Genomic DNA, 27,252 nt, shown 5'->3' on the forward strand with positions numbered 1-27,252 from the left:
GGGAACCCTTTGTACCACACAGTCTCTGCCACGCTCCTGGGGTTGCAAAGGTACTTTCTACTGCCAGGCACATGGGGTTTGGCCTTTTTCATGTATTTGAACATTTACAGTCAGAAAGGGAGGGGTGGGGTATGGGGAGAGATGGAGACAGGTTGACAGAGGGAGACCTGAAGGGAGACAGGGAGAGGAACCGAAAGCAAGATCAGAACACTTGGAGAGAAAGAGGCAGGCAGACACTAGGGCGAGAAGCAGGAAGTGGAAAAAACACTAACAATGAAAGCCTGAGAGGCAGCGGGAGTCCAGGAGAGCAGGACCTGGGAAGGAGGGAGGGAACAGGGAGGAGAACAGACAGATGCAGAAAAGGAGCACACGTGTGAATCCACGCACACCGGGGTGGAGGGGGGAAGGGAGGGAGAAACAAGGGGAACACACGAGCAAGGTGATCCCCCCCACCCCCACCAGACACCCTGGTTCCCAGAGTCCTGCAGTACCTGCACACCCACCAGCCTGGAATGTTAATTACACACCACACCGTTCTTTAACAATCCTGAGAGCTTTTGGGTTCCTAGAGAGGGGGAGCTGGGAGGCATGGAGGGAATCTTAGGCAGTGTGTAGTGCCTCCCTGCCCTGCCCAGGCAAGGGAGCAGGGGAACCTTCTGGTGACATCACAGAGAGGAGCCAGGCATGCAGTGGTCCCTCAGAAAACGGGGAGAGGCTGGCCAGCTGCGCTTAGGAGAGTCTGGATGGAGAAACCAGGGAGAGAAAGAACCCCGGGAAGAAGAAGCTCAGGAAGGTGAGAGAGCAGCGGGGTATGGGGAGACTGAGACCCCCTCCCCCACCCTACCTTTTGCAAAAAATAATCCCCTTCAGCCCCTTCCATGCTGAGATGGGGCGGCCCCTCCCCAACTGCACCCAATGCCTCCTTTCAAGTTCATCAGCACCTTCCCCAAACCCAGCCAGCTCCAAGTAGAAAAACCTGCCTCTTCTTCTCAAGGGCCCTGTAAAAACTGAGAATGTAACTCCCATCTGGGTGATGAAACCGTCCTTTTATGTCTGGCCCTTCAGTCCACGTCATTGCTGCCTCCCCAGACCCTTCAGACAAGGTCTGTTGGCCTCTAAGGAGGGAGGAGGGTGCCCAGCCTTGGGGATGCAATCCAGGGGATCCACCTGTTACTGTCTGCCCCTCTCTTGGGAAAGGTAATGCACATGCCCCCATTTCACTCAGTCTCTCCTCCATCCAGCTGCCCAAGAAGCTCCTTCTATGTTTACCCTCTTCCTCCCTCCCCAGCCAGCTGCCAGCCCCTGCTCCAATGGGGAAAGGAGGCTGGACTGGTGCTTACAGGGTTCACGATAAGGTATAAGGGGCTACAGTGGGGAAGCCTTTGACCAGATGGAGGGCAGACAGAGGCACTGACCCCCTTAAGCCCCTCACGAGTGGTGATGTTGGATTTCAAAAGACCTGGGCCTTTCCCACCCTCCACACCCTGGCCCCCCAGCCTCCAACAGCTTCTCAGAGATTCTCGTGTGGTCTGGGCACCCAGCACAAGCTTTCTGTCTGCCCTCCTCCTGCATCCCATTGGCATCTTCACACAGGCACCCAGCAGCCGGAACCACCCAGCCAGGCCTGCACAAGATGTGTGACCACAGATGCTGGAGGGCACTTGTGCGTGGATGTATGCCACGTACACAGGTATGCATGCCTCCCTATAGACAGAAGTGCCCGCAGAAGGGGACGTTCAAGCACACGGGCCCCTCATAGGCAGGCAGCCCAGAGCTCCATAAATATAAATTAAATTAAATATGCACAAGCACACCCGTGGCAAGTCATTGGGCCCCTGCTCTGCCCAAGGCAAGGATGTTTGGGCTGAGCAGTCTCTGCACAGCTAAGGAGCCTTTGATTTGACAAATAAATTACATTTCTTTCACATTACAGAAAAGGCTTTGAAGAAGATTCAAAGCCTCGGGCCAGGAAGCGGTGACCACCCAGGGGGACAGGGGCAGCAGTCAAGCTCTCCTGGCCCTGCTCCTGTCACTGCAAGAGTGTCCCCTTTCCTGAGGCCTTGAAGGGCATTGAAAATCATGATTATGGGAGGCTGAGATGGGGTCAGTGGGTTCCAGGAGTCCCTCTGCCTGGCAGCGGGAGGGCACCCCCCCCCCGCCCTGCCCAGAAGTCACTGTGCAAGCTCTGAGAGCTCCCGTAGCCCTGGGGAAGGAGCTTACCCTGAACAACAGCATGCCATCAGCCTGTCTTGGGGGCCTTCTCCCTTCTGGGCACCTCCTCTGACTCTTGACTTTTTGGCGCAGGTTAGGATCTCACGGTTCATTCGAGCCCTGCATCAGGTGCTGTGTTGACAATGCAGAGCCTGCTTGGGATTCTTTCTCTCCTTCTCCCTCTGCCTCTCCCCTGCTCTCTCTCTCCCTCTCTCTCTCAAAATAAATAAATAAATAAGCACTAAAAAAAAAAAAAAAAAAAGAATGCTCCTTACAAGCTAGTGCTTCAGGGAAACAAAATGTTACCACTCTCCCAGCTCAGAGCACTGTCAGGCAGAAGTGACCTCAGCACTACCTGTTGTTGGTGTCCAGGACACCTGCCAGCCTACTTTGTCACTCCAGGACACCTCTCAGTGCCTGCTGAAAAGCCTCCCACATTGATTGGAAATTTAGTTAAAGCTTTTGAAATGGGCGATTTTCTACAAAGGTCACTGCAACTCTATGAATGGTCTGTGCTGTCTGGTGACCCCCGGAAGGCATTGGAGGGAAGAGTCAAGATGTGAGAAGGAAGACCATGTAGTTTGCAGACCCACATGTGCAGCCCCTGCCCACACCCACCTGACTTTCCTTTCCCCTTTGTCACATGAATACCACACATACAAAACCACGGTTCAGTTGATGGGGGGTGGGAGGGAGGGGAGGGTGGGTGATAAGCATTGAGGAGGGCACCTGTTGGGATGAGCACTGGGTGTTGTATGGAAACCAATTTGACAATACATTTCATATTAAAAAGAACACACAGTTGGGTCGTCAGAGTTGAGGAGAACCTCAGAGATCACCCCAGTCCCATTGTTTTACAAATGAGAAAACAAAGCCCAGAGAGGTGGCATAAATTGTGCAAGGATGCACAGCTAGTCAGGGTCAGAGCTGGGGACTGAACCTCCTTGTTCCCATCCCATGATCTTTAAATTTTTTTAATGTTCATTTATTTTTGAGAGAGACAGAGACAGAATGCAAGTGGGTTAGGGGCAGAGAGAGAGGGAGACACAGAATTGGAAGCAGGCTCCAGGCTTTGAGTTGTCAGCACAGAGCCTAACGCAGGGCTCGAACTCACAAGCTGTGAGATCATGACATGAGCCGAAGTCAGATGCTCAACCGCCTGAGCCACACAGGTGCCCTAACCATCCCCTGATCTTTAAATGTTAACTTCCAAAACACAGCACGACTCTCTGAAGGCAAGGGAAATTAAAGGAAAAATGAACTATTGAGACCTCAGCAAGATAAAAAGCTTCTACACTGCAAAGGAAACAATCAACAAAACTAAAAGGCAACCGGCAGAATGGGAGAAGATATTTGCAAATGACATATCAGATAAAGGGTTAGTGTCCAAAATCTGTAAAGAACTTACCAAACTCAATACTCTCCCCAGAATCCTGAAAGGCTATTAGCTCTTCTTGGGATGCCCTCTCTCCCACACTCTCCCAAACATTTCTCTCTAGCAAACTCCTATACGTACACCAAAGCCCAGCTGAAAGATCACCTGCTCCTTGGTTTCTCTCTCCCCCCATCCCCCACTCAACCTCTAAAAATTGAATCACTTCTTGGGTCTCCATAGCCTTTCATGTGACTCCACTGGGAACTTAACAACTGGAATTGATTACTGACATGTGTGCTACTTTTCCTGGGCCATGTGCTCCTTCTGGAAGAGAATCACAACAGAGTCTAGCACAGTGTCTGGCCCAATTGACATTACTAATTAAACATCAGTTGTCTGTGTCACTGGATGTGTGGAGGGAGGGACAGTGTGAGAACGGTCTTCAGGATTCAAGGTCAAATTTCTAGAAATAGGGCTCAGGGTGGGAATGGTGATCCTGTGGATTGGGCTTTCTCTCCACATATATTTGTATCTGTGAGGACCCCAGCATCACCCACTACAACCAGGGCAAGATGGATCCAAGGAAGGGGAATGCTCCAGTGGAGGGAGGCACCAGGTGACCTACGAGGCCCCTGCTTCATCCTTCTCTGTTGGGAGGGGGTTGAGGCAAAAGGAGTCCTTGACCTGAGCCCCCAAACACTGGTCTTGCTTTGCTGGTTCTGGGAGATAAACAGGGTTGTTCTGCTCCCTCTCCTTTCCCCATGAGGGTTATCAATGACTTACCCACCCTGAGTGAGTATTGAGATGGCCCCTCCCCTTTGACAGCAGGTACAGCCCACAGTAATGAAGCAAGAAATGTGAGTCAAAAGTTAGGTTTGAGGGCAGGGTCTCCGACAGAGTTGCATGGGGTTTGAGAGATCAGGTTAGGGATAGATTTGAGAGACTGGCTGTCACCATTCATGGAGAGCTCCCAGCCTCATGAAGGAGAAATAGTTCCTGTCCTTGGGAAGTTTGCGGTCTGACCAGGAGGCAGAAGGAACATATGCAAACACGGACATCAGGGCCCATTGAATAAATAGCGCTGAGACATGGATGGAGAGGATGGGCAAGGGCGGGAAGCCTCTGGAGGAGAGGCAGAGACAGGTAGAGAGAACAGGTCTGCCTGCTCAAGCTGGTGGTGAGCCTGGCAATGAGCAGTCTCTCTCTAGGAGTTCCTGTGGCATGTAGATATATTGCTGTGTGTATGTGTGTGTGTGTGTGTGTGTGTGTGTGTGTGTGTGTCTGTATGTCTGGGTGCCTGCCCGTGTGTGTGTGTGTGTGTGTGTGTGTATGTGTGTGTGTGTGTGTGTGTGTTTCTGTTTGGCAGAATGGGGAGAAGTGGAATAGAAATGGGACAGGACATTTGGAGATGAGTGACTAATTTCCTGTTAATGGCTGGTTGCTTGGCAACCCGGCTTCTTTCTGCCTATTGCCCTCAAAATCGGACTGTGGAATTTTTAATGTTAAAGCGCCTCCCATGGAAACCCAGTTCTGTGAGAGGCCAGCCCGTCACTGTCCCACCCTGCCCTGCTGTACCCCGTGTGGTGACAGAGCAGAGCACAGGCACAAGGAATCAAAGCCGCGGTACACACACCGCCTGCCAGAGTCTCCCATTCCATCTTTCCTGCCATCTCCTCCACCACAGTCATGTGCACAGGCCTATGCACACATACGGGTTTGTACAGCATGTGTGCACACACACAAAAATGCACTTGTATGTGGCTCACACTTACATCATCATCATAAGAAGCCACTACCATATTTGAGCATCTACCACATGCCAAAAATCTTGCTATAAGTTTTGTATTAACTTCTTGTTATTCTTCCCTGTGGCCTGATGAGTCATATTGCCATCCACATTTTACAGAAGAAGGAAACAGGGAAACTTGTACAGGGACCAGAGCACTCATATGGAGATGTCTCAGAAGTCCAGGAGTGAAGGGGGGCCACCCTAAAGTGACACCAAGGTGGCCTCTATCCTCATCCTTCACCTCTACTCCCTCACAAGCCCTTCAAGGATAACTCCATCTGGGAAGTAAGAGCGCCAACAGCCAGTACCTCAAGGATGCCCTATCATCTGCCATCATCCACCTGAGTCAGTTAGACCTGGGACAGGTGCCTGAGTTGTTCTGTGCCTTTGCTTAAGTGACAGAGATTTAATACCAAATACTCAGTGTCCCTTCTATGAGAATCACAACGTATTTAGAGTAGAAATATGCCATTTAAGCCAACAAACAAAAAACAAACTGACATTTCTCAGCCTTCTTTGCAGATAGGAATGTCCAATGAACCATAAGGGAAAGTCACTGGGTGGGGCTTTTAGAAAAGCTTTTTAAAAGAGGGGTTCCCCCCTGTGGAGAAAAGGAATTCCTTATCCACTGTGGTGGGAATGTAAACTGGCACAGTCATTATGGAAAATGGCATAGAGTTTCCTCAAAAAATTAAAAAGAAAAAAAAAACCAACCATGTGATCAAGCAATCCCACTTCTAGGTGTTTATCCAAAGGAAATAAAATGACCATCTCTAACAGATGTCTGTAATTCCATGTTCTTTGCAGATACCAAAGTGTCTGTCAGTGGATGAATGGATTAAGAATATACATTCCATATATCCCATTTGTGTGTGTGTATGCTATTGTAGATATATATAGAATATATATGGGAAATGGAATATATATATGCACATATATATGTGTATACATGCATATATACACATATGTACATATATATGTATGTGTATACACACACGACGGAATATGATTCAACCTTAGAAAAGAAGGAAATCATGATATTTACAACAACACGGATCAAATTGGAGGGCATTATGCCAAGTGAAAGAGGCCAGACAGAGAAAGACAAATACTGCATGACATCACTTATGTGTGGAATCTGAAAGAGGAAAAAGTCACACTCACAGCAACAGAGTAGAATGGTGGCTGCCAGGGGCTAGGAGGATAGACAAATAGGGAGAGGTTGGTAAAAGGGTATATATGAACTCTCAGTTCTAAGATAAACAAGTTCCGGGGGTCTAATGCACAGCATGGTGACTACAGTGAATAATACTGTGTTGTATACTTGAAATTTGACAAGAGAGTGGATCTTAAGCATTCTCACCCAAAAATAAAAAACACCCACCAGAACAAATAACAAGTAACTACATGAGGTGATGATTATGTTAATTAACTTGATTGTGGGAATCATTTTACTGTGTACGCATACATATCACATCATCATATTGTACACTTTAAATATTGTCAATTATACCTCAACAAAGCTGAAAAAATTAAATAAAAACATTTTAAATGGGGGACAGGTACTCTTTTGCCCTCCCCAATTCCTCCTACTTCCTGCCTTGAATTCTATGTGATGGCTGGAATTCTAGTGGCCTTCTTAGCCCATCAGATGACCTTGAGGGACAAAAAGACGAATAGAAGCTAGGACATTAATGGCACCAAAGAGCCCTCTTGACAGGCATGGGTCGCTGACCGCCACATTTTTTTCACATGACAGAAAAACAAATCCTAATTTATGTAGGCCAACATAACACAAACACAATGTGGATACACACATACAGGCATACCTCATTTTACTGCACTTTGCTTTATTGTGCTTCACAGACATTGCATTTTTTCTACAAACTGAAGGTCCATGGCAACCCTGTGTCGAGCAAGTCTGTCAGAGCCATTTCCCAACAGCATTTGCTCATTCCATGCCTCTGAGTGCCTTTTGGTGATTCCTACAAATTTTCAAATATTTTCATTATTATTGTACTTGTTAGGGTGACCTGAGACCAGTGATCTTTGGTGTTACTATTGTAATTGTTTTGGGGGAGCCACAAACTACACCCATATAAGATGGTGAACTTAATCAATAAATGTGTGTGTTCTGAGTTGTTCCACCAACCAGTGTTCTCCCGTCTCTCTCCCTCTCCTTGGGCCACACTATTCCCTGAGACACAGCAATATTGAAATTAGGCTAATGAAAAACCTTGCAGTGGCCTCTAAGTGTTCACGTGAAAGGAAGAGTCCCACGTCTCTCGCTCTAAATCTAAAGCTAGAAATGATATGAACCCAAGACAGGCCAAAAGGTAGGCCAGTTAGCCAAGCAGTGAAGGCAAAGGGAAAGCTTTTGAAGGGAATTAAGTTCTACTCCAGTGAATACATGAATGATAAGAAAGTGAAACAGCCTTATTGCAGATATGGAGAAAGTTTGAATGGTCTGGATAGAAGATCAAACCAGCCACAACATTCCTTAAGCCAAAGCCTAATCCAGAGCAAGGCCCTAACTCTTCCATTCTGTGAAGGCTGAGAGAGGTGAGGAAGCTGCAGAAGAAAAGCCCGAAGGTAGCAGAGACTTGGTCATGGGGTTTAAGGAAAGAAGCCATCTCCATATCATAAAAGTGCAAAGGAAGCAGCAAGTGCTGGTGTAGAAACTGCAGTGAGTTATCCAGAAGACCCAGCTGAGATCACTCATGAAGGTGGCTACACTAAACAGCAGATTTTCAGTGTAGACCAAACAACATTGTATTGGAAGAGGATGCCATCTAGGACTTTCATAGCTAGAGATGGGAAGTCAGTGCCTGGCTTCAAAGCTTCCAAGGACAGACTGACTCTCTTGTCAGGGCCTAATGCAGCTGGTGATTTTAAGTTGAAGCCAGTGCTCATTTACTGTTCTGAAAATTCTAAGGCCCTTAAGAGATATGCTAAGTCTGTGCCCTGTAAACGGAACAACAGAGTTTGGATGGCAGCATATCTATTTACAACATGGTTTACTGAATATTTTAAGCCCACTGTTGAGACTTTTGCTCAGAAAAAAGATTCAAAATATTACTACTCATTGACAATGCACCTGGTCACCCAAAAGCTCTGATGGAGATAGGCAATGGCATTAATGTTGTTTTCATGCCTGCTCAAACAGCATCCATTTTGCATCCATTTCATGGATCCAGGAATCATTTCAACACTCAAAATGTATTCAAGAAATACACTTCATGAGGCTATAGCTGCCACAGATAGTGATTCTTCTGCTGGACCTGGACAAAGTAAATTGAAAACATTCTGAAAAGGACTCACCATTCTAGATGCCATTAAGAACACCTGTGGTTCATGGGAAGAGATCAAAATATCAACATTCACAGGAGTTTGGAAGAAGTGGATTACAACCCTCATGGATGACTTCAGTGGAGAAAATGAGTGTGGATGGGGTGGAAACAGCAAGAGAACTAGCATCAGAATGGAGCCTGAAGATGGGACTGAGTGGCTGCAAGCTTATGATCGGACTTGAGTGGATGAAGAGGCGCTCCTTATGGATGAACAAAGAAAGTGGCTTGAGATGGAATCTATTCCTGGTGAACATGCTGCGAAGGCTGTTGAAATGACAACAAAGGATCTAGAATATTCCATAAATGTAATTGACAAAGCAGCAACAGGGTTGAACAGGATGGACTCCAGTTTTGAGAGAAGCTCTACCGCAGGTAAAATGTTATCACACAGCAGCACGTGCCGCAGAGCAATCATTCGTGAAAGGAAGAGTGAGTCAATACAGTAAACCTCATTTTTGTCTCATTTTAAGAAACTGCTACAGCCACCCCAACCCTCAGCTGCCACTGATCAGTCAATCAGCAGCCATCAACATGGAGTCAGGACCCTCCCTCGGCCAAAAAGATTATGACTCGCTGAAAGCGCAGATGATAGCACTTTTTAGTGATAAAATATTTTTAAATTAAGTACATTTTTTACACATAATGCTATTGCACACTTAAGGGACTATAGTATAGTGTAAACATACCTTATATACACTGGGAAACCAAAAATTCATTTGACTCTTTTTATTGTATTTGCTTTAATTGTGATGGTCTGGAACCTAACCCACAATATCTCCAGGGTATGCCTGTATTAGGTTTTTGCATGAGGGGAAGCTCCAAAACACTGTTCTAGAATCTTTTAGAATCACACACGCTAAAAAAGCAATTCCAGAATCTCATTCTTAGCAGATGTCAGTCTGCGTAACAAAGCACATGGGGTATGCAATGAAATTTAATGTTCAAAATGCAGAATAAAATATTTTTATTTACATGCCTTTTACACTCCCTATGTAATAAAAGGAACGGTATTTTCCTGAATGCTTTACTTATTCATTGTGGCGCTCCCTTCCATCCCCACCGTCTACCACTTTTCCTGGTTTCGTGTGGGTCTCCACCAGCAACATTTGGGAGCAGGGGGAACACCTGGAGAGCAAGGGATGGGCAATTTACTCTTGACCAGTGTATGGAGCCATGTAGCCAGTGGCAAACCTCCTGGTCTATTCCTTATCTCCCCTAGTTGTAAGGAATGGGAGGGGGCCTGGGTGGCTCAGTTGGTTAAGCGCTGACTTCAGCTCAGGTCATGATCTCACAGTTTGTGAGTCTGAGCCCTGCATTAGGCTCTGTGCTGACAGCTCAGAGCCTGGAGCCTGCTTCAGATTCTGTGTCTCCCTCTCTCTCTCTCTCTCTCTCTCTCTCTCTCTCTCTCTCTCTCTCTGTCCCTCCCCCGCTCATTCTCTCTCTCTCTCTCTCTCTCTCAAAAATAAAATAAACATTAAAAAAATTTAGATATGTTCACAGCGCATAAGTCATCTCTGTTTCCCCCCCTCTCTTTCTTATTTCTGTGACATAATAATTAATTGCTTCATATTTGCTAACAGGAAAGAGAACCAGGTCAAAAGAGGAGAGTTTCTTCTACAGACAACTCTTCTGTTTCATGGGCAAATATTGGTATTGTGTTACAGAATGAAATAATTTATCTATTTTGAATGCTCATTAACAGCTGTTAAACTTTATCATTTATTAATAGACTAATAATTCATTCGATTAAAAAGTTAAATATAGAACCACTAATGGACTAAATTTAAATAATTAAGTCTAGCATAAGTGGAGAGGGACTGCACGGGAGTCCTGCGTTCTGCAAAAGTGCTTTGCATGTGAGAAAAGAAGACTGGGTTGGGACTCCAAGGTCACACGTGACACACACATTTGCACAGACGCACAAGAATCAGGGCAGTCCAGGACACAACAGGCAGAGGTGAGGCCCAGCTTGGAATGCCCCCCAGCCCCGCTCCCACCCCAACATGATTTCAGGCCCTGAGGATTAACCCTTGCATGCCTATCTACTGACAACCAGGGAAGTCCCCGGGGAACAGGTGAGAGGGAAAGAAGGATGCAAACCACCTTTGCCACGACATCACCTGCGATGCTGCTGTGTCTCCAACTTTTCCACCCCTGCACACTGACCTTAGGATTTAGCCCACAAACGTCTCAGAGCTGACGTTCCTGAACGTGACCCTTGTGTGCTAGACCTGTGGAGTCAGCCGGCGCCATGAAGAGTTTTCAAGCAACCCCAAACACTCTGTTTATGGCTCCTGATGCCATTGCTTCTCACATGCTCACACACACACCAAAAATTACTTGGGGATGTTGTTAAAATGTAGATTCGGGTTAGCAAGACTGGGTGGGCCTGGGAGTCTACACTTCTAAAAGAGCTGTTAGGAATGGGCCAGGACCTCACTTGGAGCAGAGAGGTCCTTTCTTTTCCCCGGAAGCTCCACTTCCCAGTGACTCGTTATCCAACCCCGGGCTCTCTTACAGCTGCAGCCTTTGGGTTTGGAGCTCATCTGTCTGGCGGAGGACAGCATGAATTGGAGCACAGCAATCTCGCCGTTGGTGCTGAGTGCCCAGCCCTCTCCTGAGGCTGACAATGGAGCAGGACTGGCCGGGTATCCCCCTGCCCAGGGGAGTGCACAAGCCCTCAGGTAAGAAGCCATGGGCAATCCTGAGGGATGCCAAGTATGGAAGACATGTGGGGCCTGGGGGCTTATTGAAGGGATAGTTATCGTGACCCAGCTGTACAATCCAGGCCTCTTCAAGGAAGAGAACCCTTCTGTGGAGACTGCAAGAGATGAGTTGGTGTTGGCCAGAAGAAGTGGAGTGGAGAGGGAAGAGAATGTTAACAGTGAGAGCAGGTGCGGAGGCCCAGGGTAGTGAGATGACCCTTTTCTCTCCTGTGATACCTGTTCCTGAAGCCATTTCTGAGAAACACCCCTACCTCCTTTGAACCCTTAGTGTTTTACTTTTTCCTTTCCTATGGCATTTGCCTTCTTCCCTTCTGATGTAATACCCAGGTGTGAACTGGTTGAATTGTCACCATGAGCCACCATTGTGGTCCTGAAGGCAGGAGCCAGCTGTCACGCAGTGGCAACTTCAGCAAATCCAGACAAGCCTCACATCACAGGGCCATAAACATCAATGAAGTTCTGGCTTCTCAGGCACCCAGCATCATGCGGCTCCCATCAGGCCTCAGGAACTAGTTACAGAATACAAAATGAGATTAAAATCCATATTCTGCAGCCAGATTGCCTGGGTTCCAACCCCTCAGTTCCCAATTGTGTGACCTCAGGCCACTTAACTTCTCTGGGGAGCCATGTGCCTGTCCGTAATACAGGGGAAATACCTAACTCCTGGGCTCATGAGCATTGAATGAAATACTATGTTAAATACCCTTACGTGTGTATCTAAGAACTGCTTAGCACAGGAGTTCAGTGGTAGCTAGTATTACTCTCTATTATTTGTCTGGTGACGGGGGGGGAAATAGTCCTCATGTCCAAAACGTTCTGTGAGCTCAGCCATCTTTGACTCTGAAATCCAATCACCATATTCACAGGAAGATAAGCCAGGACCATGCAGGAAACCTTCCATTATCCGCTTCTCCTCCCAGAAGCCAAGGCTGAGCACTGGCTTGCCTGCCTTCCGTGTGTTCAGCACAGCAGTGATGGTCCTAAATTGCCGAATGCACCCAGCATCCTTCCTTGAATCTCTCAGGCACACTAAATTGCATCCAGAAGAGTTTTTTGATGTTCTCCAGGTTTTGCAGCATCTTCCTTATTTGAAAACTCATTGTGTGATGCTTACAGGGAGTCTATTCCAAGCAGGAGTGGTGATTAGGAGTCCCACAGAGACCAGGGCCAAATCCTGGTCTCATCACCCTCCCCCCACAGTGTCACACCCACGGCAGAGGACGGCACTCTGCTCTCAGGAGTCAGCTTCAACTTGATTCCTTACGTTTTCTGAGCTTCAGCTTCCTGATCTGGGAAGCTGGGCTGCTAATGGCATCCCCTCCAAGGGTTCTTGAGAATAAAAGGAGGTGATAAAAGGGAAGCTTGTTGTTACCCAGCCCGCTAACAGTGACGTGTGGTTCTCAGTGTACCCAGGACTCCTCTTCCAGGGCTCCCTCCAGCTCAGGATAGGCTGGGCTGGGAGGAGGCAGGGTCTGCGGGAGGGAGAAAAGAGCAGTGCAGTGGGCCCTTCTCTTCCCCAGGCTGGCCTTTAGTCCTGCCCCTGTTGTCTGGAAGCATTTGCCGCAGGTATAAAAAGCTTAAAGAGGTAGAAGGTGCCAGTCTTATGAGGGGTTGATTGAAGATGGCAAGGGCCCCATTAAATGATCCTCCTGGGGAACAGTGTTGGGGAGACCCTCTGGAATAGGAAATCACTGCCCCTGGGTCTAGCACCTGCTAATGGGGGGGGGGGGCAGTGGTTGTCAGGGGCTGGCAAGAACAAGATTTATTCTGGGTGAAAAACTGCATCTCTTTCCCTCCTGGTATTTCTTTTGCCTCCCTTGAAATGTAAAAAGCCAGTTTCAACAAACTCTGTGGACTCATGAACTCAGACATCCAATTTACATATAAATGGAGACCGGGAGCTTCAGAAGGAAAAGGATGTTGGGGAAATTATCCCTTGAGGATAAGGCTTCAGGGAAAATCCAGAAGAAGAAGCATCCTAAGGGAGAAGGGCCTGAGAGAAGGAGCCTGAGGTTCGTTCTTATGTGTCTACCTGCTCAAGAGGACCCTTGCTTCCAAGAAGCTCGGTCAGGGGCCTCCTTGTGTCAGTGGTTTCCAAGACAGTTCCCCAAGCGTCTAGGTGCGAAAGGTAATCCTAACAGTTAAGATGGACACAGAGACTAAGATTTGCAGGACGCAAGGTTCTGAGAGCTTTTCCATTCGCTGCCATGTTTAGTTCTCAAACAGTCTGATGGGTTAGCATTATCACCATCACCATTCTACAGATGAGAAAACTGAGGTCCAGAGAAGCTAAGCAATGTGCCGAGGTCCCCCGGCAAGGAGGTGCCAAAGGGCAGCTCTGATATGCTGCACAATGCTGCCTCCTGGGACTGATCCATGCAGCAGGGGACCAAAGCCCTCGCCCCCTCCCCCTCTTCCCCCCCCCCCCCCGGCCCTGCCCAGCACTGCCAACCTGACTCCTGTTGCGCCCCTGGGTTTGCTGCCTATTTGACCAGTTTGCACAAATCCCTCTCATGAAGCTTTGGATTTACCGAATTAATAAATTAGAGAAGAGATATAGCTTTCATCTCACCAATATAGAAATTCAAACACACACACACACACACACACAAACAAACAAACTTGCAAAACCCTTACAGGGAAGAGGTGTCTATCAAGAGAGAAATGTTTTCTAATTAGGCAGGAATAAAGGGGGAGGAGAGACTGCCCCAATTTTAGCAGTTGGGTGAATCAAGAGAATCATCAGTTCTTAATGGTTAGGAGGTTGGTTTGAAGGAAAACTGCGAGCAGAGGCACCTGGGTAGCTGGGCATATGGTTGTTTTTTTTTTATTTATTTAATTTTTTTCTTTTTCTTTCTTTTTTTTTTTTTAAGGACATTGATAGTTTTCTTCAACATTTATGCTCTCTCTTTTTTAAAATGTTAGTCTGACTGGGACTCTTTGCATTGTGATGAAGCATCTAATAGTTGCCGCCTCCCACCCCACAGCACCCTCAAAGCATAAGGACATACCACAATGCTTAATACATGCTTGCTGACCGAATGGGCCATTCTGTTTGAAAATGTGTTTCTGGCTCTTGTCCAGTATCCGTCAAGGACATAAGAAACCCACAGGCCCAGAATATTTGGGCTGGAGGTGACATTAGAGACCTCTTTATCCCATTTCACAGCAGAGAGAGTACGGGAGAGGGGACGAGAAAGTGCCCAGAGCACACAGCAGGTTGGAGATGGGGACACATGGGAATGGGGTCCTCTCACTCCCAGGCCAGTAAGTCCTTAGCCCTTTGCTGATGGAGTAAAATCAGGAAGCCCATTAAAAACACATTCCATTAAGGGCGCCTGGGTGGCTCAGTTGGTTGAGCATCCGACTTCGGCTTGGGTCATGATCTCACAGTTCGTGAGTTCAAGCCCTACATTGGGCTCACTGCTGTCAGTACAGAGGCCGCTTTGGATCCTCTGCCCCCCTCTCTCTTTACTTCTCCCCATCTCTCTCTCTCTCTCTCTCTCTCTCTCTCTCTCTCTCTCAAAAATAAATAAACACTAAAAACACACAACACACTCCATTAACAAACCCAGGAAACCTCATCAGTTCTGGAAAGCAGAGGCCATGAGCACAGCGTCGGAGGGAGTAAGGGTGCCCCACTTAGCACCATCGTAAACATCTCATTTTTAAACTAAATAATTTTACCCATTAGAGCCCTGCAAGAGTAGAACAAGCCTTGCTGAAGTCACCTTAGGGGTAGGGTAGGGTCTTGTCCATGAGAAAAAGAAAGAAGGAAACTGACATGGGCTGAGGGCCTACCCTATGTAGGCCTAGTTGATTCTATAACTTGCATCTTGATCTGTTTGTTTGTTCACATATCTTCCCAACTGTCCATCCCTTGTTCACTTTTTAATCCATCTAATTTTTTATGCACTTCAGCCCTAAACACTTCAGCATGCACATCGTATCATTGACAATCGTGTAGCCCAAATCCTTATCAAGCTACCCAATGTGCCATCACGCCAGAAAGTTTTTGCCCCTTTGCTCTTCACAGGAAATGCAAGAGGTAGAGGTTTTTTTTGTTCTGTGTTTATAGATGAGTAAACTGAGACTCAGAGAAGTTGGGTGCCTTGCCCCCTATTACACAGCAAGTAAGTGGCTGAGCTGGGTTTCAAAAACAGTAACGTTATCTGATGCCCGGCGTGAGGCCCTTCCTGCTCATTCAAGGATCCTGGGGACAGGTGGAATCCAGAGCCATCCATTTGAAGGAAAATGTGAGTGTACTAGAAAGAGTGCTGGACTTGGGAGTCAAAAGACCTGGAGACTGTAGCTTTCTACAACGCAGACCTCACGCTGTCTGGTGTCTGCACATTGCTGGGTATGTCGTAGAGGCTCAATAAACACTTGTTGAATAAATAATTACTACTGTAGCTGATGAAAGACTTAGATGCAGGATATATATAAAGAATTCCTAATAAGTCAATAATTAGAAGATAAACGATCCACTTAAAAAAAAAAGCAAAGATTTTAACAGACAATTCACCAAAAGGCCTGTAAGCACATGGAACAGGTGAATAGCATCACTACCCATCTGAGAAATCCAAATTAAAGCCATAATGAACTATTATTACACACTTACCCATTAAAAATTTTTAAAGGTTACCAACGCAAAGTGCAGATAAGCATGGAGAGCAACTGGAATTCTCTTACACTGCTGGTGGGAAAGTCAAATGGTACAGCCACTTTGGAAAAGGTCTGCAAGTTTCCTACAAAGCAAAATACACATCAACTTGCTGTCCCAACAATTCTACTCTTAGGTCTTTACCCAAGACAAGTGAAAACACGTATCTTCAAAAAGATATACAAAGATGCTCATAATAGTGTTAGTCACAATGACTCAAAACTGGAAACAACCCAAATGTTCATTAACAACAGGAGGAACAACCAGCATGATCTATCATCTATCTATCTATCCATCCATCTATCTAGATAGATGGATGGATAGATAGATAGATACATCTCCTGTGGATGCCATTCAACAATAAAAAGAAATTAACTCTTTTTTTTTTTTTTTTTTTTTTTTTTTTTTTAGTGTTTATTTATTTATTTATTTATTTTTTTTAATTTTATTTTATTTTTTTTTTTATTTTTTAATATATGAAATTTACTGTCAAATTGGTTTCCATACAACACCCAGTGCTCATCCCAAAAGGTGCCCTCCTCAATACCCATCACCCACCCTGCCCTCCCTCCCACCCTGCCCTCCCTCCCACCCCCCATCAACCCTCAGTTTGTTCTCAGTTTTTAACAGTCTCTAATGCTTTGGCTCTCTCCCACTCTAACCTCTTTTTTTTTTTTTTTCCTTCCCCTCCCCCATGGGTTTCTGTTATGTTTCTCAGGATCCACATAAGAGTGAAACCATATGGTATCTGTCTTTCTCTGTATGGCTTATTTCACTTAGCATCACACTCTCCAGTTCCATCCATGTTGCTACAAAAGGCCATATTTCATTTTTTCTCATTGCCACGTAGTATTCCATTGTGTATATAAACCACAATTTCTTTATCCATTCATCAGTTGATGGACATTTAGGCTCTTTCCATAATTTGGCTATTGTTGAGAGTGCCGCTATAAACATTGGGGTACAGGTGCCCCTATGCATCAGTACTCCTGTATCCCTTGGATAAATTCCTAGCAGTGCTATTGCTGGGTCATAGGGTAGGTCTATTTTTAATTTTCTGAGGAACCTCCACACTGCTTTCCAGAGCGGCTGCACCAATTTGCATTCCCACCAACAGTGCAAGAGGGTTCCTGTTTCTCCACATCCTCTCCAGCATCTATAGTCTCCTGATTTGTTCATTTTGGCCACTCTGACTGGCGTGAGGTGGTATCTGAGTGTGGTTTTGATTTGTATTTCCCTGATAAGGAGCGACGTTGAACATCTTTTCATGTGCCTGTTGGCCATCCGGATGTCTTCTTTAGAGAAGTGTCTATTCATGTTTTCTGCCCATTTCTTCACTGGGTTATTTGTTTTTCTGGTGTGGAGTTTGATGAGCTCTTTATAGATTTTGGATACTAGCCCTTTGTCCGATGTGTCATTTGCAAATATCTTTTCCCATTCCGTTGGTTGCCTTTTAGTTTTGTTGGTTGTTTCCTTTGCTGTGCAGAAGCTTTTTATCTTCATAAGGTCCCAGTAATTCACTTTTGCTTTTAATTCCCTTGCCTTTGGGGATGTGCCGAGTAAGAGATTGCTACGGCTGAGGTCAGAGAGGTCTTTTCCTGCTTTCTCCTCTAAGGTTTTGATGGTTTCCTGTCTCACATTCAGGTCCTTTATCCATTTTGAGTTTATTTTTGTGAATGGTGTGAGAAAGTGGTCTAGTTTCAACCTTCTGCATGTTGCTGTCCAGTTCTCCCAGCACCATTTGTTAAAGAGACTGTCTTTTTTCCATTGGATGTTCTTTCCTGCTTTGTCAAAGATGAGTTGGCCATACGTTTGTGGGTCTAGTTCTGGGGTTTCTATTCTATTCCATTGGTCTATGTGTCTGTTTTTATGCCAATACCATGCTGTCTTGATGATGACAGCTTTGTAGTAGAGGCTAAAGTCTGGGATTGTGATGCCTCCTGCTTTGGTCTTCTTCTTCAAAATGACTTTGGCTATTCGGGGCCTTTTGTGGTTCCATATGAATTTTAGGATTGCTTGTTCTAGTTTCGAGAAGAATGCTGGTGCAATTTTGATTGGGATTGCATTGAATGTGTAGATAGCTTTGGGTAGTATTGACATTTTGACAATATTTATTCTTCCAATCCATGAGCAGGGAATGTCTTTCCATTTCTTTATATCTTCTTCAATTACCTGCATAAGCTTTCTATAGTTTTCAGCATACAGATCTTTTACATCTTTGGTTAGATTTATTCCTAGGTATTTTATGCTTCTTGGTGCAATTGTGAATGGGATCAGTTTCTTCATTTGTCTTTCTGTTGCTTCATTGTTAGTGTATAAGAATGCAACTGATTTCTGCACATTGATTTTGTATCCTGCAACTTTGCTGAATTCATGTATCAGTTCTAGCAGACTTTTGGTGGAGTCTATCGGATTTTCCATGTATAATATCATGTCATCTGCAAAAAGCGAAAGCTTGACTTCATCTTTGCCAATTTTGATGCCTTTGATTTCCTTTTGTTGTCTGATTGCTGATGCTAGAACTTCCAGCACTATATTAAACAGCAGCGGTGACAGTGGGCATCCCTGTCGTGTTCCTGATCTCAGGGAAAAAGCTCTCAGTTTTTCCCCGTTGAGGATGATGTTAGCTGTGGGCTTTTCATAAATGGCCTTTATGATCTTTAAGTATGTTCCTTCTATCCCGACTTTCTCAAGGGTTTTTATTAAGAAAGGGTGCTGGATTTTGTCAAAGGCCTTTTCTGCATCGATTGACAGGATCATATGGTTCTTCTCTTTTTTTTTGTTAATGTGATGTATCACGTTGATCGATTTGCGAATGTTGAACCAGCCCTGCATCCCAGGAATGAATCCCACTTGATCATGGTGAATAATTCTTTTTATATGCTGTTGAATTCGATTTGCTAGTATCTTATTAAGAATTTTTGCATCCATATTCATCAGGGATATTGGCCTGTAGTTCTCTTTTTTTACTGGGTCTCTGTCTGGTTTAGGAATCAAAGTAATACTGGCTTCATAGAATGAGTCTGGAAGTTTTCCTTCCCTTTCTATTTCTTGGAATAGCTTGAGAAGGATAGGTATTATCTCTGCTTTAAATGTCTGGTAGAACTCCCCTGGGAAGCCATCTGGTCCTGGACTCTTATTTGTTGGGAGATTTTTGATAACCGATTCAATTTCTTCGCTGGTTATGGGTCTGTTCAAGCTTTCTATTTCCTCCTGATTGAGTTTTGGAAGAGTGTGGGTGTTTAGAAATTTGTCCATTTCTTCCAGGTTGTCCAATTTGCTGGCATATAATTTTTCATAGTATTCCCTGATAATTGTTTGTATCTCTGAGGGATTGGTTGTAATCATTCCATTTTCATTCATGATTTTATCTATTTGGGTCATCTCCCTTTTCTTTTTGAGAAGCCTGGCTAGAGGTTTGTCAATTTTGTTTATTTTTTCAAAAAACCAACTCTTGGTTTCGTTGATCTGCTCTACAGTTTTTTTAGATTCTATATTGTTTATTTCTGCTCTGATCTTTATTATTTCTCTTCTTCTGCTGGGTTTAGGCTGCCTTTGCTGTTCTGCTTCTATTTCCTTTAGGTGTGCTGTTAGATTTTGTATTTGGGATTTTTCTTGTTTCTTGAGATAGGCCTGGATTGCAATGTATTTTCCTCTCAGGACTGCCTTCGCTGCATCCCAAAGCGTTTGGATTGTTGTATTTTCATTTTCGTTTGTTTCCATATATGTTTTAATTTCTTCTCTAATTGCCTGGTTGACCCACTCATTCGTTAGTAGGGTGTTCTTTAACCTCCATGCTTTTGGAGGTTTTCCAGACTTTTTCCTGTGGTGGATTTCAAGCTTCATAGCATTGTGGTCTGAAAGTATGCATGGTATAATTTCAATTCTTGTAAACTTATGAAGGGCTGTTTTGTGACCCAGTATATGATCTATCTTGGAGAATGTTCCATGTGCACTCGAGAAGAAAGTATATTCTGTTGCTTTGGGGTGCAGAGTTCTAAATATATCTGTCAAGTCCATCTGATCCAATGTATCATTCAGGGCCCTTGTTTCTTTATTGACTGTGTGTCTAGATGATCTATCCATTTCTGTAAGTGGGGTGTTAAAGTCCCCTGCAATGACCACATTCTTATCAATAAGGTTGCTTATGTTTATGAGTAATTGTTTTATATATCTGGGGGCTCGGGTATTTGGCGCATAGACATTTATAATAGTTAGCTCTTCCTGGTGGATAGACCCTGTGATTATTATATAATGCCCTTCTTCATCTCTTGTTACAGCCTTTAATTTAAAGTCTAGTTTGTCTGATATAAGTATGGCTACTCCAGCTTTCTTTTGGCTTCCAGGAGCATGATAAATAGTTCTCCATCCCCTCACTCTCAATCTAAAGGTGTCCTCAGATCTAAAATGAGTCTCTTGTAGACAGCAAATAGATGGGTCTTGTTTTTTTATCCATTCTGATACCCTATGTCTTTTAGTTGGCGCATTTAATCCATTTACATTCAGTGTTATTATAGAAAGATATGGGTTTAGAGTCATTGTGATGTCTGTATGTTTTATGTTTGTAGTGATGTCTCTGGTACTTTGTCTCACAGGATCCCCCTTAGGATCTCTTGTAGGGCTGGTTTCGTGGTGACAAATTCCTTCAGTTTTTGTTTGTTTGGGAAGACCTTTATCTCTCCTTCTATTCTAAATGACAGACTTGCTGGATAAAGGATTCTCGGCTGCATATTTTTTCTGTTTAGCACACTGTAGATATCGTGCCAAGCCTTTCTGGCCTGCCAAGTTTCAAAGGAGAGATCAGTCACGAGTCTTATAGGTCTCCCTTTATATGTGAGGGCACGTTTATCCCTTGCTGCTTTCAGAATTCTCTCTTTATCCTTGTATTTTGCCAGTTTCACTATGATATGTCGTGCAGAAGATCGATTCAAGTTACGTCTGAAGGGAGTTCTCTGTGCCTCTTGGATTTCAATGCCCTTTTCCTTCCCCAGTTCAGGGAAGTTCTCAGCTATAATTTGTTCAAGTACCCCTTCAGCACCCTTCCCTCTCTCTTCCTCCTCTGGGATACCAATTATGCGTATATTATTTTTTTTTAGTGTATCACTTAGTTCTCTAATTTTCCCCTCATACTCCTGGATTTTTTTATCTCTCTTTCTTTCAGCTTCCTCTTTCTCCATAACTTTATCTTCTAGTTCACCTATTCTCTCCTCTGCCTCTTCAAGCCGAGCCATCGTGGATTCCATTTTGTTTTGCAATTCGTTTAAAGCGTTTTTCAACTCCTCGTGACTGTTCCTTAGTCCCTCGATCTTTGTGGCAAGAGATTCTCTGCTGTCCTGTATACTGTTTTCAAGCCCAGCGATTAATTTTATGACTATTATTCTAAATTCACTTTCTGTTATATTATTTAAATCCTTTTTGATCAGTTCATTAGCTGTTGTTATTTCCTGGAGATTCTTCTGAGGGGAATTCTTCCGTTTGGTCCTTTTGGAGAGTCCCTGGCGTGGTGAGGACCTGCAGTGCACTTCCCCTGTGCTGTGGTGTATAACTGGAGTTAGTGGGCGGGGCCGCAGTCCGACCCGATGTCTGCCCCCAGCCCACTGCTGGGGCCACAGTCAGACTGGTGTGTGCCTTCTCTTCCCCTCTCCTAGGGGCGGGATTCACTGTGTGGTGGCGTGTCCCGTCTGGGCTACTTGCACACTGCCAGGCTTGTGTTGCTGGGGATCTGGCGTATTAGCTGGGGTGGGTAGGCAAGGTGCACGGGGGCTGGAGGGGCAGGCTTAGCTCGCTTCTCCTTAGGTGATCCACTTCAGGAGGGGCCCTGTGGCAGCGGGAGGGAGTCAGATCCGCTGCCGGAGGTTTGGCTCCGCAGAAGCACAGAGTTGGGTGTTTGCGCGGAGCGAGCAAGTTCCCTGGCAGGAACTGGTTCCCTTTGGGATTTTGGCTGGGGGATGGGCGGGGGAGATGGCGCTGGCGCCTTTGTTCCCCGCCAAGCTGAGCTCTGCCGTCAGGGGGCTCAGCAGCTCTCCCTCCCTTTGTCCTCCAGCCTTCCCGCTTTCCGCGCAGAGCTGTTAACTTATGACCTCCCAGACGCTAAGTCGCGCTTGCTGTCGGAACACAGTCTGTCCGGCCCCTCCGCTTTTGCCAGCCCGACTCGGGGGCTCTGCTTGGCCGGCGAGCCGCCCCTCCGCCCCGGCTCCCTCCCGCCAGTCCGTGGAGCGCGCACCGCCTCGCCGCCCTTCCTACCCTCTTCCGTGGGCCTCTGGTCTGCGCTTGACTCCGGAGACTCCCTTCTGCTAATCCTCTGGCGGTTTTCTGGGTTCTTTAGGCAGGTGTAGGTGGAATCTAAGTGATCGGCAGGACGCGCTGTGAGCCCCGCGTCCTCCTACGCCGCCATCTTCCGGAACCTCTCAGAAATTAACTCTTGATATGTACAACAACATGGGTGAATCACAAAAACAGGCTGAGTGCAAGAAGCATTGCTCAAAAAGGGGTATACACTGAATGATTCCATCTATATGTAGTTCTAGAACAGGCAAAACTAATATATGATGCAAAATATCGGAATAGTGGTTGCCTGGGAGTTTGAGCAGAGATTAACTGAGAAGGGGAACAAAGGAACTTTCTGGCATGATGGCACGTTCTGTATCTTGATAAGAATTTCGGCTACACGATTGTCAGTGATATGATGTGCATGCTGAAGTGTTTAGGGCTGAAGTGGATAGAAAATCAGATGGATTAAAACATGAGTAAGGGATGGATAGTTGGGAAGATATGTGAACAAACAAACAAAGCAAGATGTTAGTTGTAGAATCAAGGTGGCAGGTATATGGGTGTCCATTGTGTATCTTTTCCGTACGTTTAAAATCGTTCAGTAGGTCTGGGTGGCTCAGTCGGTTGAGCATCCGACTTCGGCTCTGTCACGATCTCACAGTTCATAGGTTCCAGCCCCGCATTGGGCTCTGTGCTGACAGCTCAGAGCCTGGAGCCTGCTTCAGATTCTGTGTCTCCCTCTCTCTCTGTCCTTCTCCCACTCACGCTCTGTCTGTCTCTCTCAAATATAAAAAATAAACATTAAAAAAATGGTTCATATTACAATTATGAAAAAAATGAGTAAGACTTGGATTCCACTCTCAGATTAAATGTGCATAGTCTCCAAGGCTGCTTGGGATCTCTCCCTGCCCACTTTGCAACCTCATTTCTCTCTACTTCATACTTTGCTTTCCACATTGTCGTCACAAGGATCTTCTTTCACTTCCTCAAACCCACCAGGTACCACCTCAGGCCACAGGGCCTTTGCATATTCTATCTTCTCTAAGAGGATCTCCTGCCTTTTCTCTCCCAGATAATGTCACAGACTTCAGCTCAAGCAACCTTCCCCTGAGTGCTTTCTCTCTCTCTTCACTAGCTTCATTGCCTTAGTTGTTGGAGAAAGACTTTTTCTGTACTAGTCCTTATGGCTCAGCTCTCAGTGCTGCTACTCTGTTCGTTCTTTGCCCCATGAGACTAACAGCTCCATGACAGCAGGGCCATGTCCATGTGGGCTCACCAAGGCACAGCCATACTCAGCACAGTGTCTGGCCAGAGCCCATGCCCATGGTGTATCTACAGAATGAATGAATTTTTCTGAGCAGCCCTGTGGCTCTGGGAAAGGCCCAGCCACCCTTGGCCCATTTCATGCCATCAAACGAGATTAGTGAGGAGCAGTCTTTCTGTTTGCACAGGACGATTTCGCATAAATATTCCTAAACCACATGTTTTTAATTCAAAATGGAAACAACTTTAATGAATCCTATAGAAAATATAATGCATATTCCTTCCACTAAGATTATTCACTTTGTTGAATAAAAGAATTTCAATGAGAAAATTGATGCTGTTTTTTAGCCAGTAAAATGTTCCTACTTGGGCATTTTGAAAAGCCACTGTGAGGATCAGAGGCAGCTTTCCAATCTTGCACCTCTTATGATTTGCAGGGCATTAGAATCACAAAGCTCATTCATAGTTATTTTCTCATCCCTTCTTCTAAGTAGGTGATGTTATTATCCCCTCTTTGTAGATGGAGAAAGTGTAGCTCAGAGAGGGAAAGGGACTTACCCAAGGTCACACAGCAAGTTGATGACAGAGTACCCTTGGGTTCATTCATTCAATGGACAGAATACTTTCTGAGCACCCACCCCCATCCTGTATGTGGTATTATGCCAGGGGCTGGGAGTGTGGTGACAATAAGATGTAACTTCCCGTCTTTCCTGGTTTGCACCCCTACCCCTCTTGGTTGTAGGATTTTCTCTCCACTTGGACAGAGCAGGGAGGGCCGATCATCTGAGGTGCCCGGACTGAGTTCCCCGAAGCAGATTCTAAGACAATGATGTCAGGACAAGTAGTTTAGTGCAGGGGTGACAACAGGAAGTACCCACAGGGAAGACAGGAAATAAGGAAGGAGAGGAAGCTAAGACAGGTGTGGGCGACTGGGGACTGATCCCCGCTCCCCTGCCCCGGGGAACTCTGGAATGCTGTGTAGGATACGCCTCAGAGTTGGTATTGATGCACGAACTGCCACTCATGATCGGTCAGGGGTTAGTCCCCAGGGTAACTGTCTGGCACCTCTGCCTTGTGGGAGGGCCCAAGTGTGCTCTGGTGGAGCAAGCCCTTGGGCAGCACCCACACATGCTTGTAGGAGGGAGCCATTACTGTGTACGGAAATGATGTAGAAAGGTGTAGGCTAAGAGGTGGGGCATCTATGCCAATCAGCCAGAATCCTGGAAGGACCGGCCGCCGGCTCTGTGGCTGCCGTGAGCCATCCTGCAGCCTAGTACTCACCTCCTGCCACTGTAGTCAGGCTGCGGGCACCAGCCCTGCAGAGTGAGGGCCTCAGCCCTGCCTTCTGAAGGGACCCATCCCATTCCTAGGTGGCATCAAAGCAATTCAAAATCTCTCTGCCTCTGAGCTGCTGGCTCTGGGGGCTTTTCCCTTGATTCTTGCTATTCTGTGGGAACAGAAAGGCAGAGCTGAAATGTTTGGGGAAATAAACCTTCCTGCCATGTTTCCTTTATCTATGACAAGAACTGCAAACCATGACCCATTGTCCAGTTTCCTCTTCTTGGTTTTGGTATCACCCAAGTTTTGTTTTGTTGTTGTTTTTTTTAACATTTATTTATTTATTTATTTATTTATTTAGAGAGAGAAAGAGTAAGGGAGGGTCAGAGAGAGAAGGAGAGAAAGAATCCCAAGCAGGCTCTGTGCTGTCAGCTCAGAGCCCTACGTGGGGCTCAGTCTCTCAAACCATGAGATCATGACTTGAGCCAAAATCAAGAGTTGGATGCTTAACCAACTGAGCCACCCAGGCACTCCTCAAGTTTTAGAGAAGCCTATAGCTGCCCAACTACAGACTGCATTTCCCAGCCTCCCTTGCAGCTACCAGTGGTCAGGTGATGAAGTTCAGGCCTTGGGATATGAGTGAAAGCATGCACCTAAGCATTGTCCAGGGTGTACCCTTTAAAAAAAAAAAACAGGCCCACTCTCCACTTCTTCCTAATCCTTTCCACACGCTGGCAGTTGGCCTCCCCTGGAGCATCTCTCTTGGACTCAGTGATGGAAGGACCATGTTGAGGGGGACAGACATGTACCCACAGCCTGGGACTCTGGGTGTCAGATCATCCACCAGTCTGTGGGATATTTCATAAACTCCCAGCAGCCACTGTCTTGAGGCTCCATATAGCAGCATGGCCTTTGGCTAACTCAGCTATGCCTAAGGTCCTTGCCACCTCTAATGATAGCTATTTCCATGAGCAATATTCTCACATTCCAGGTCTCAGGAAAGTGATCACTTCACCCTGACTCCCTTAGGTCAGGCCTTAAACCATTGCTCCAATCCCCAAAGTGTGCGGTTGGTTCACTGTCCCCCTGCACCCCCTATCTCCCCGATGTGTGACACAGCTTTTACCAGTGAAATAGATATCTCACAGATCTTGACTCTGGATGCCTGGAAACCTGTCTTCTGGTCATTGTTTTCAGGGCTTTTTAGTGTGCAGAAACCACAGAGATGCCTGGCCCCTGTGTAGCACAGCAAAAGTAAAAAAAGCAGAGTAAGTGGGTTGGGGGCACTGCTCCTCCACAACACTCCAAAATGAGAAGGGGATACAGGAGGTTTGGAGGAAAGCTGATCATTTAAAACCGAGATCTCTTAAGAGCAGGGGTCAGGTAAATGTGATGGGTTTCAGATGGCTCTTCCCAGAAGGTCAGGGTCTCAGCCCAGGCACCTGTATACCAGGAGTTGGGGACAAGGCCACATGACCCGCAGGTGAGTTTTGTTCTAAAGCTCTGGAATAAATCAAATGAGAATTGCTGAGAAGTCTACAGGCCATGAGCTGCTTGAGAGCAGGGATTATGCCAAGGCCCCTCTCGAGCCCCCCAATATTATATAATACTGTACTCTAGTCTCCAAAGATATTTATTGAACAAATTCATAGATAAGTAAAAAACATCATTATCCAACACTGTTTTCTACCTGTTCCTATCATTTTCAGGACTCCACAGCGAAATGGAGACATGGGAAACCTGAGAGTAGAGGAGGAGCATACCAGCTTCTCCAAGGAAAGGTTAGATCATATCTTCCCCAGAACCGTGAATTCACTTTGCTTACAATCACTTATCAGAGCTTATTATAAAAACATTTATGTATCTGCCTCCTAAATAAGATGGTGTTTTTGAGGGACAAGGACTGAGTCTTTTAAGTGAATTCCCCAGTGCTTATTGGTGCTTGCTGTGAACGCTCAACATGTGCTGGATAAATATTGTTGAATGAATGGATGAATGGATGAACAAATGAATGAGTATAGTTCCCCATTGAAAATGGAACCCTCAAACACATTTCTCTATTAGAAAGTCACTGAGATTGAACACTGTCTCCCAGATCAGAATGGAACCTTTGTTCAGACAGGAAGTCCTTTGAGAGCAGGGTTGTCTCTTCCCTCAGACTGGGACACTGTGAGGGCAAGAGCTGTCTCTCTTCCCTCAGACTGAGGATTCTTTGAGTAAAAGCCTATGTCTAGAGTTCCCTGAGGGCAGGCCTATCTAATGCCCCTCAGATTGGGCTCTCTGAAGACCAGGCTGTGTCTCCCTTTCTCAAACTGGAACTCTCTGAG

General features: G+C 45.8%; 1 protein-coding gene across 1 annotated transcript; it reads left to right on the forward strand.

Annotated features, from left to right (window-relative positions):
• The first annotated feature begins 565 nt into the window (after positions 1-565).
• On the forward strand, positions 566-26,800 carry LOC102954557. Its single transcript, XM_042987596.1, has 4 exons — positions 566-793; positions 1,497-1,690; positions 11,246-11,409; positions 26,635-26,800. The coding sequence occupies exons 1-4, from the start codon at positions 685-687 to the stop codon at positions 26,798-26,800; spliced, it is 633 nt and encodes a 210-aa protein (XP_042843530.1). The 5' UTR covers positions 566-684.
• Positions 26,801-27,252: the final 452 nt, after the last annotated feature.

The sequence above is a fragment of the Panthera tigris genome, chromosome B2 (assembly GCF_018350195.1).
Source record: "Panthera tigris isolate Pti1 chromosome B2, P.tigris_Pti1_mat1.1, whole genome shotgun sequence".
Classification (NCBI taxonomy): Eukaryota; Metazoa; Chordata; class Mammalia; order Carnivora; family Felidae; genus Panthera; species Panthera tigris.

What these genes read in the sequence shown, in the direction of transcription:
- LOC102954557 (XM_042987596.1), top strand. Translation starts at nt 685, where the DNA reads ATGCAGTGGTCCCTCAGAAAACGGGGAGAGGCTGGCCAGCTGCGCTTA. An exon ending in GGAAGAAGAAGCTCAGGAAG is followed by an intron (nt 794 to 1,496) that starts GTGAGAGAGCAG and finishes CTGGCCCCCCAG; the next exon opens with CCTCCAACAGCTTCTCAGAG. An exon ending in GGGAGTGCACAAGCCCTCAG is followed by an intron (nt 11,410 to 26,634) that starts GTAAGAAGCCAT and finishes TATCATTTTCAG; the next exon opens with GACTCCACAGCGAAATGGAG.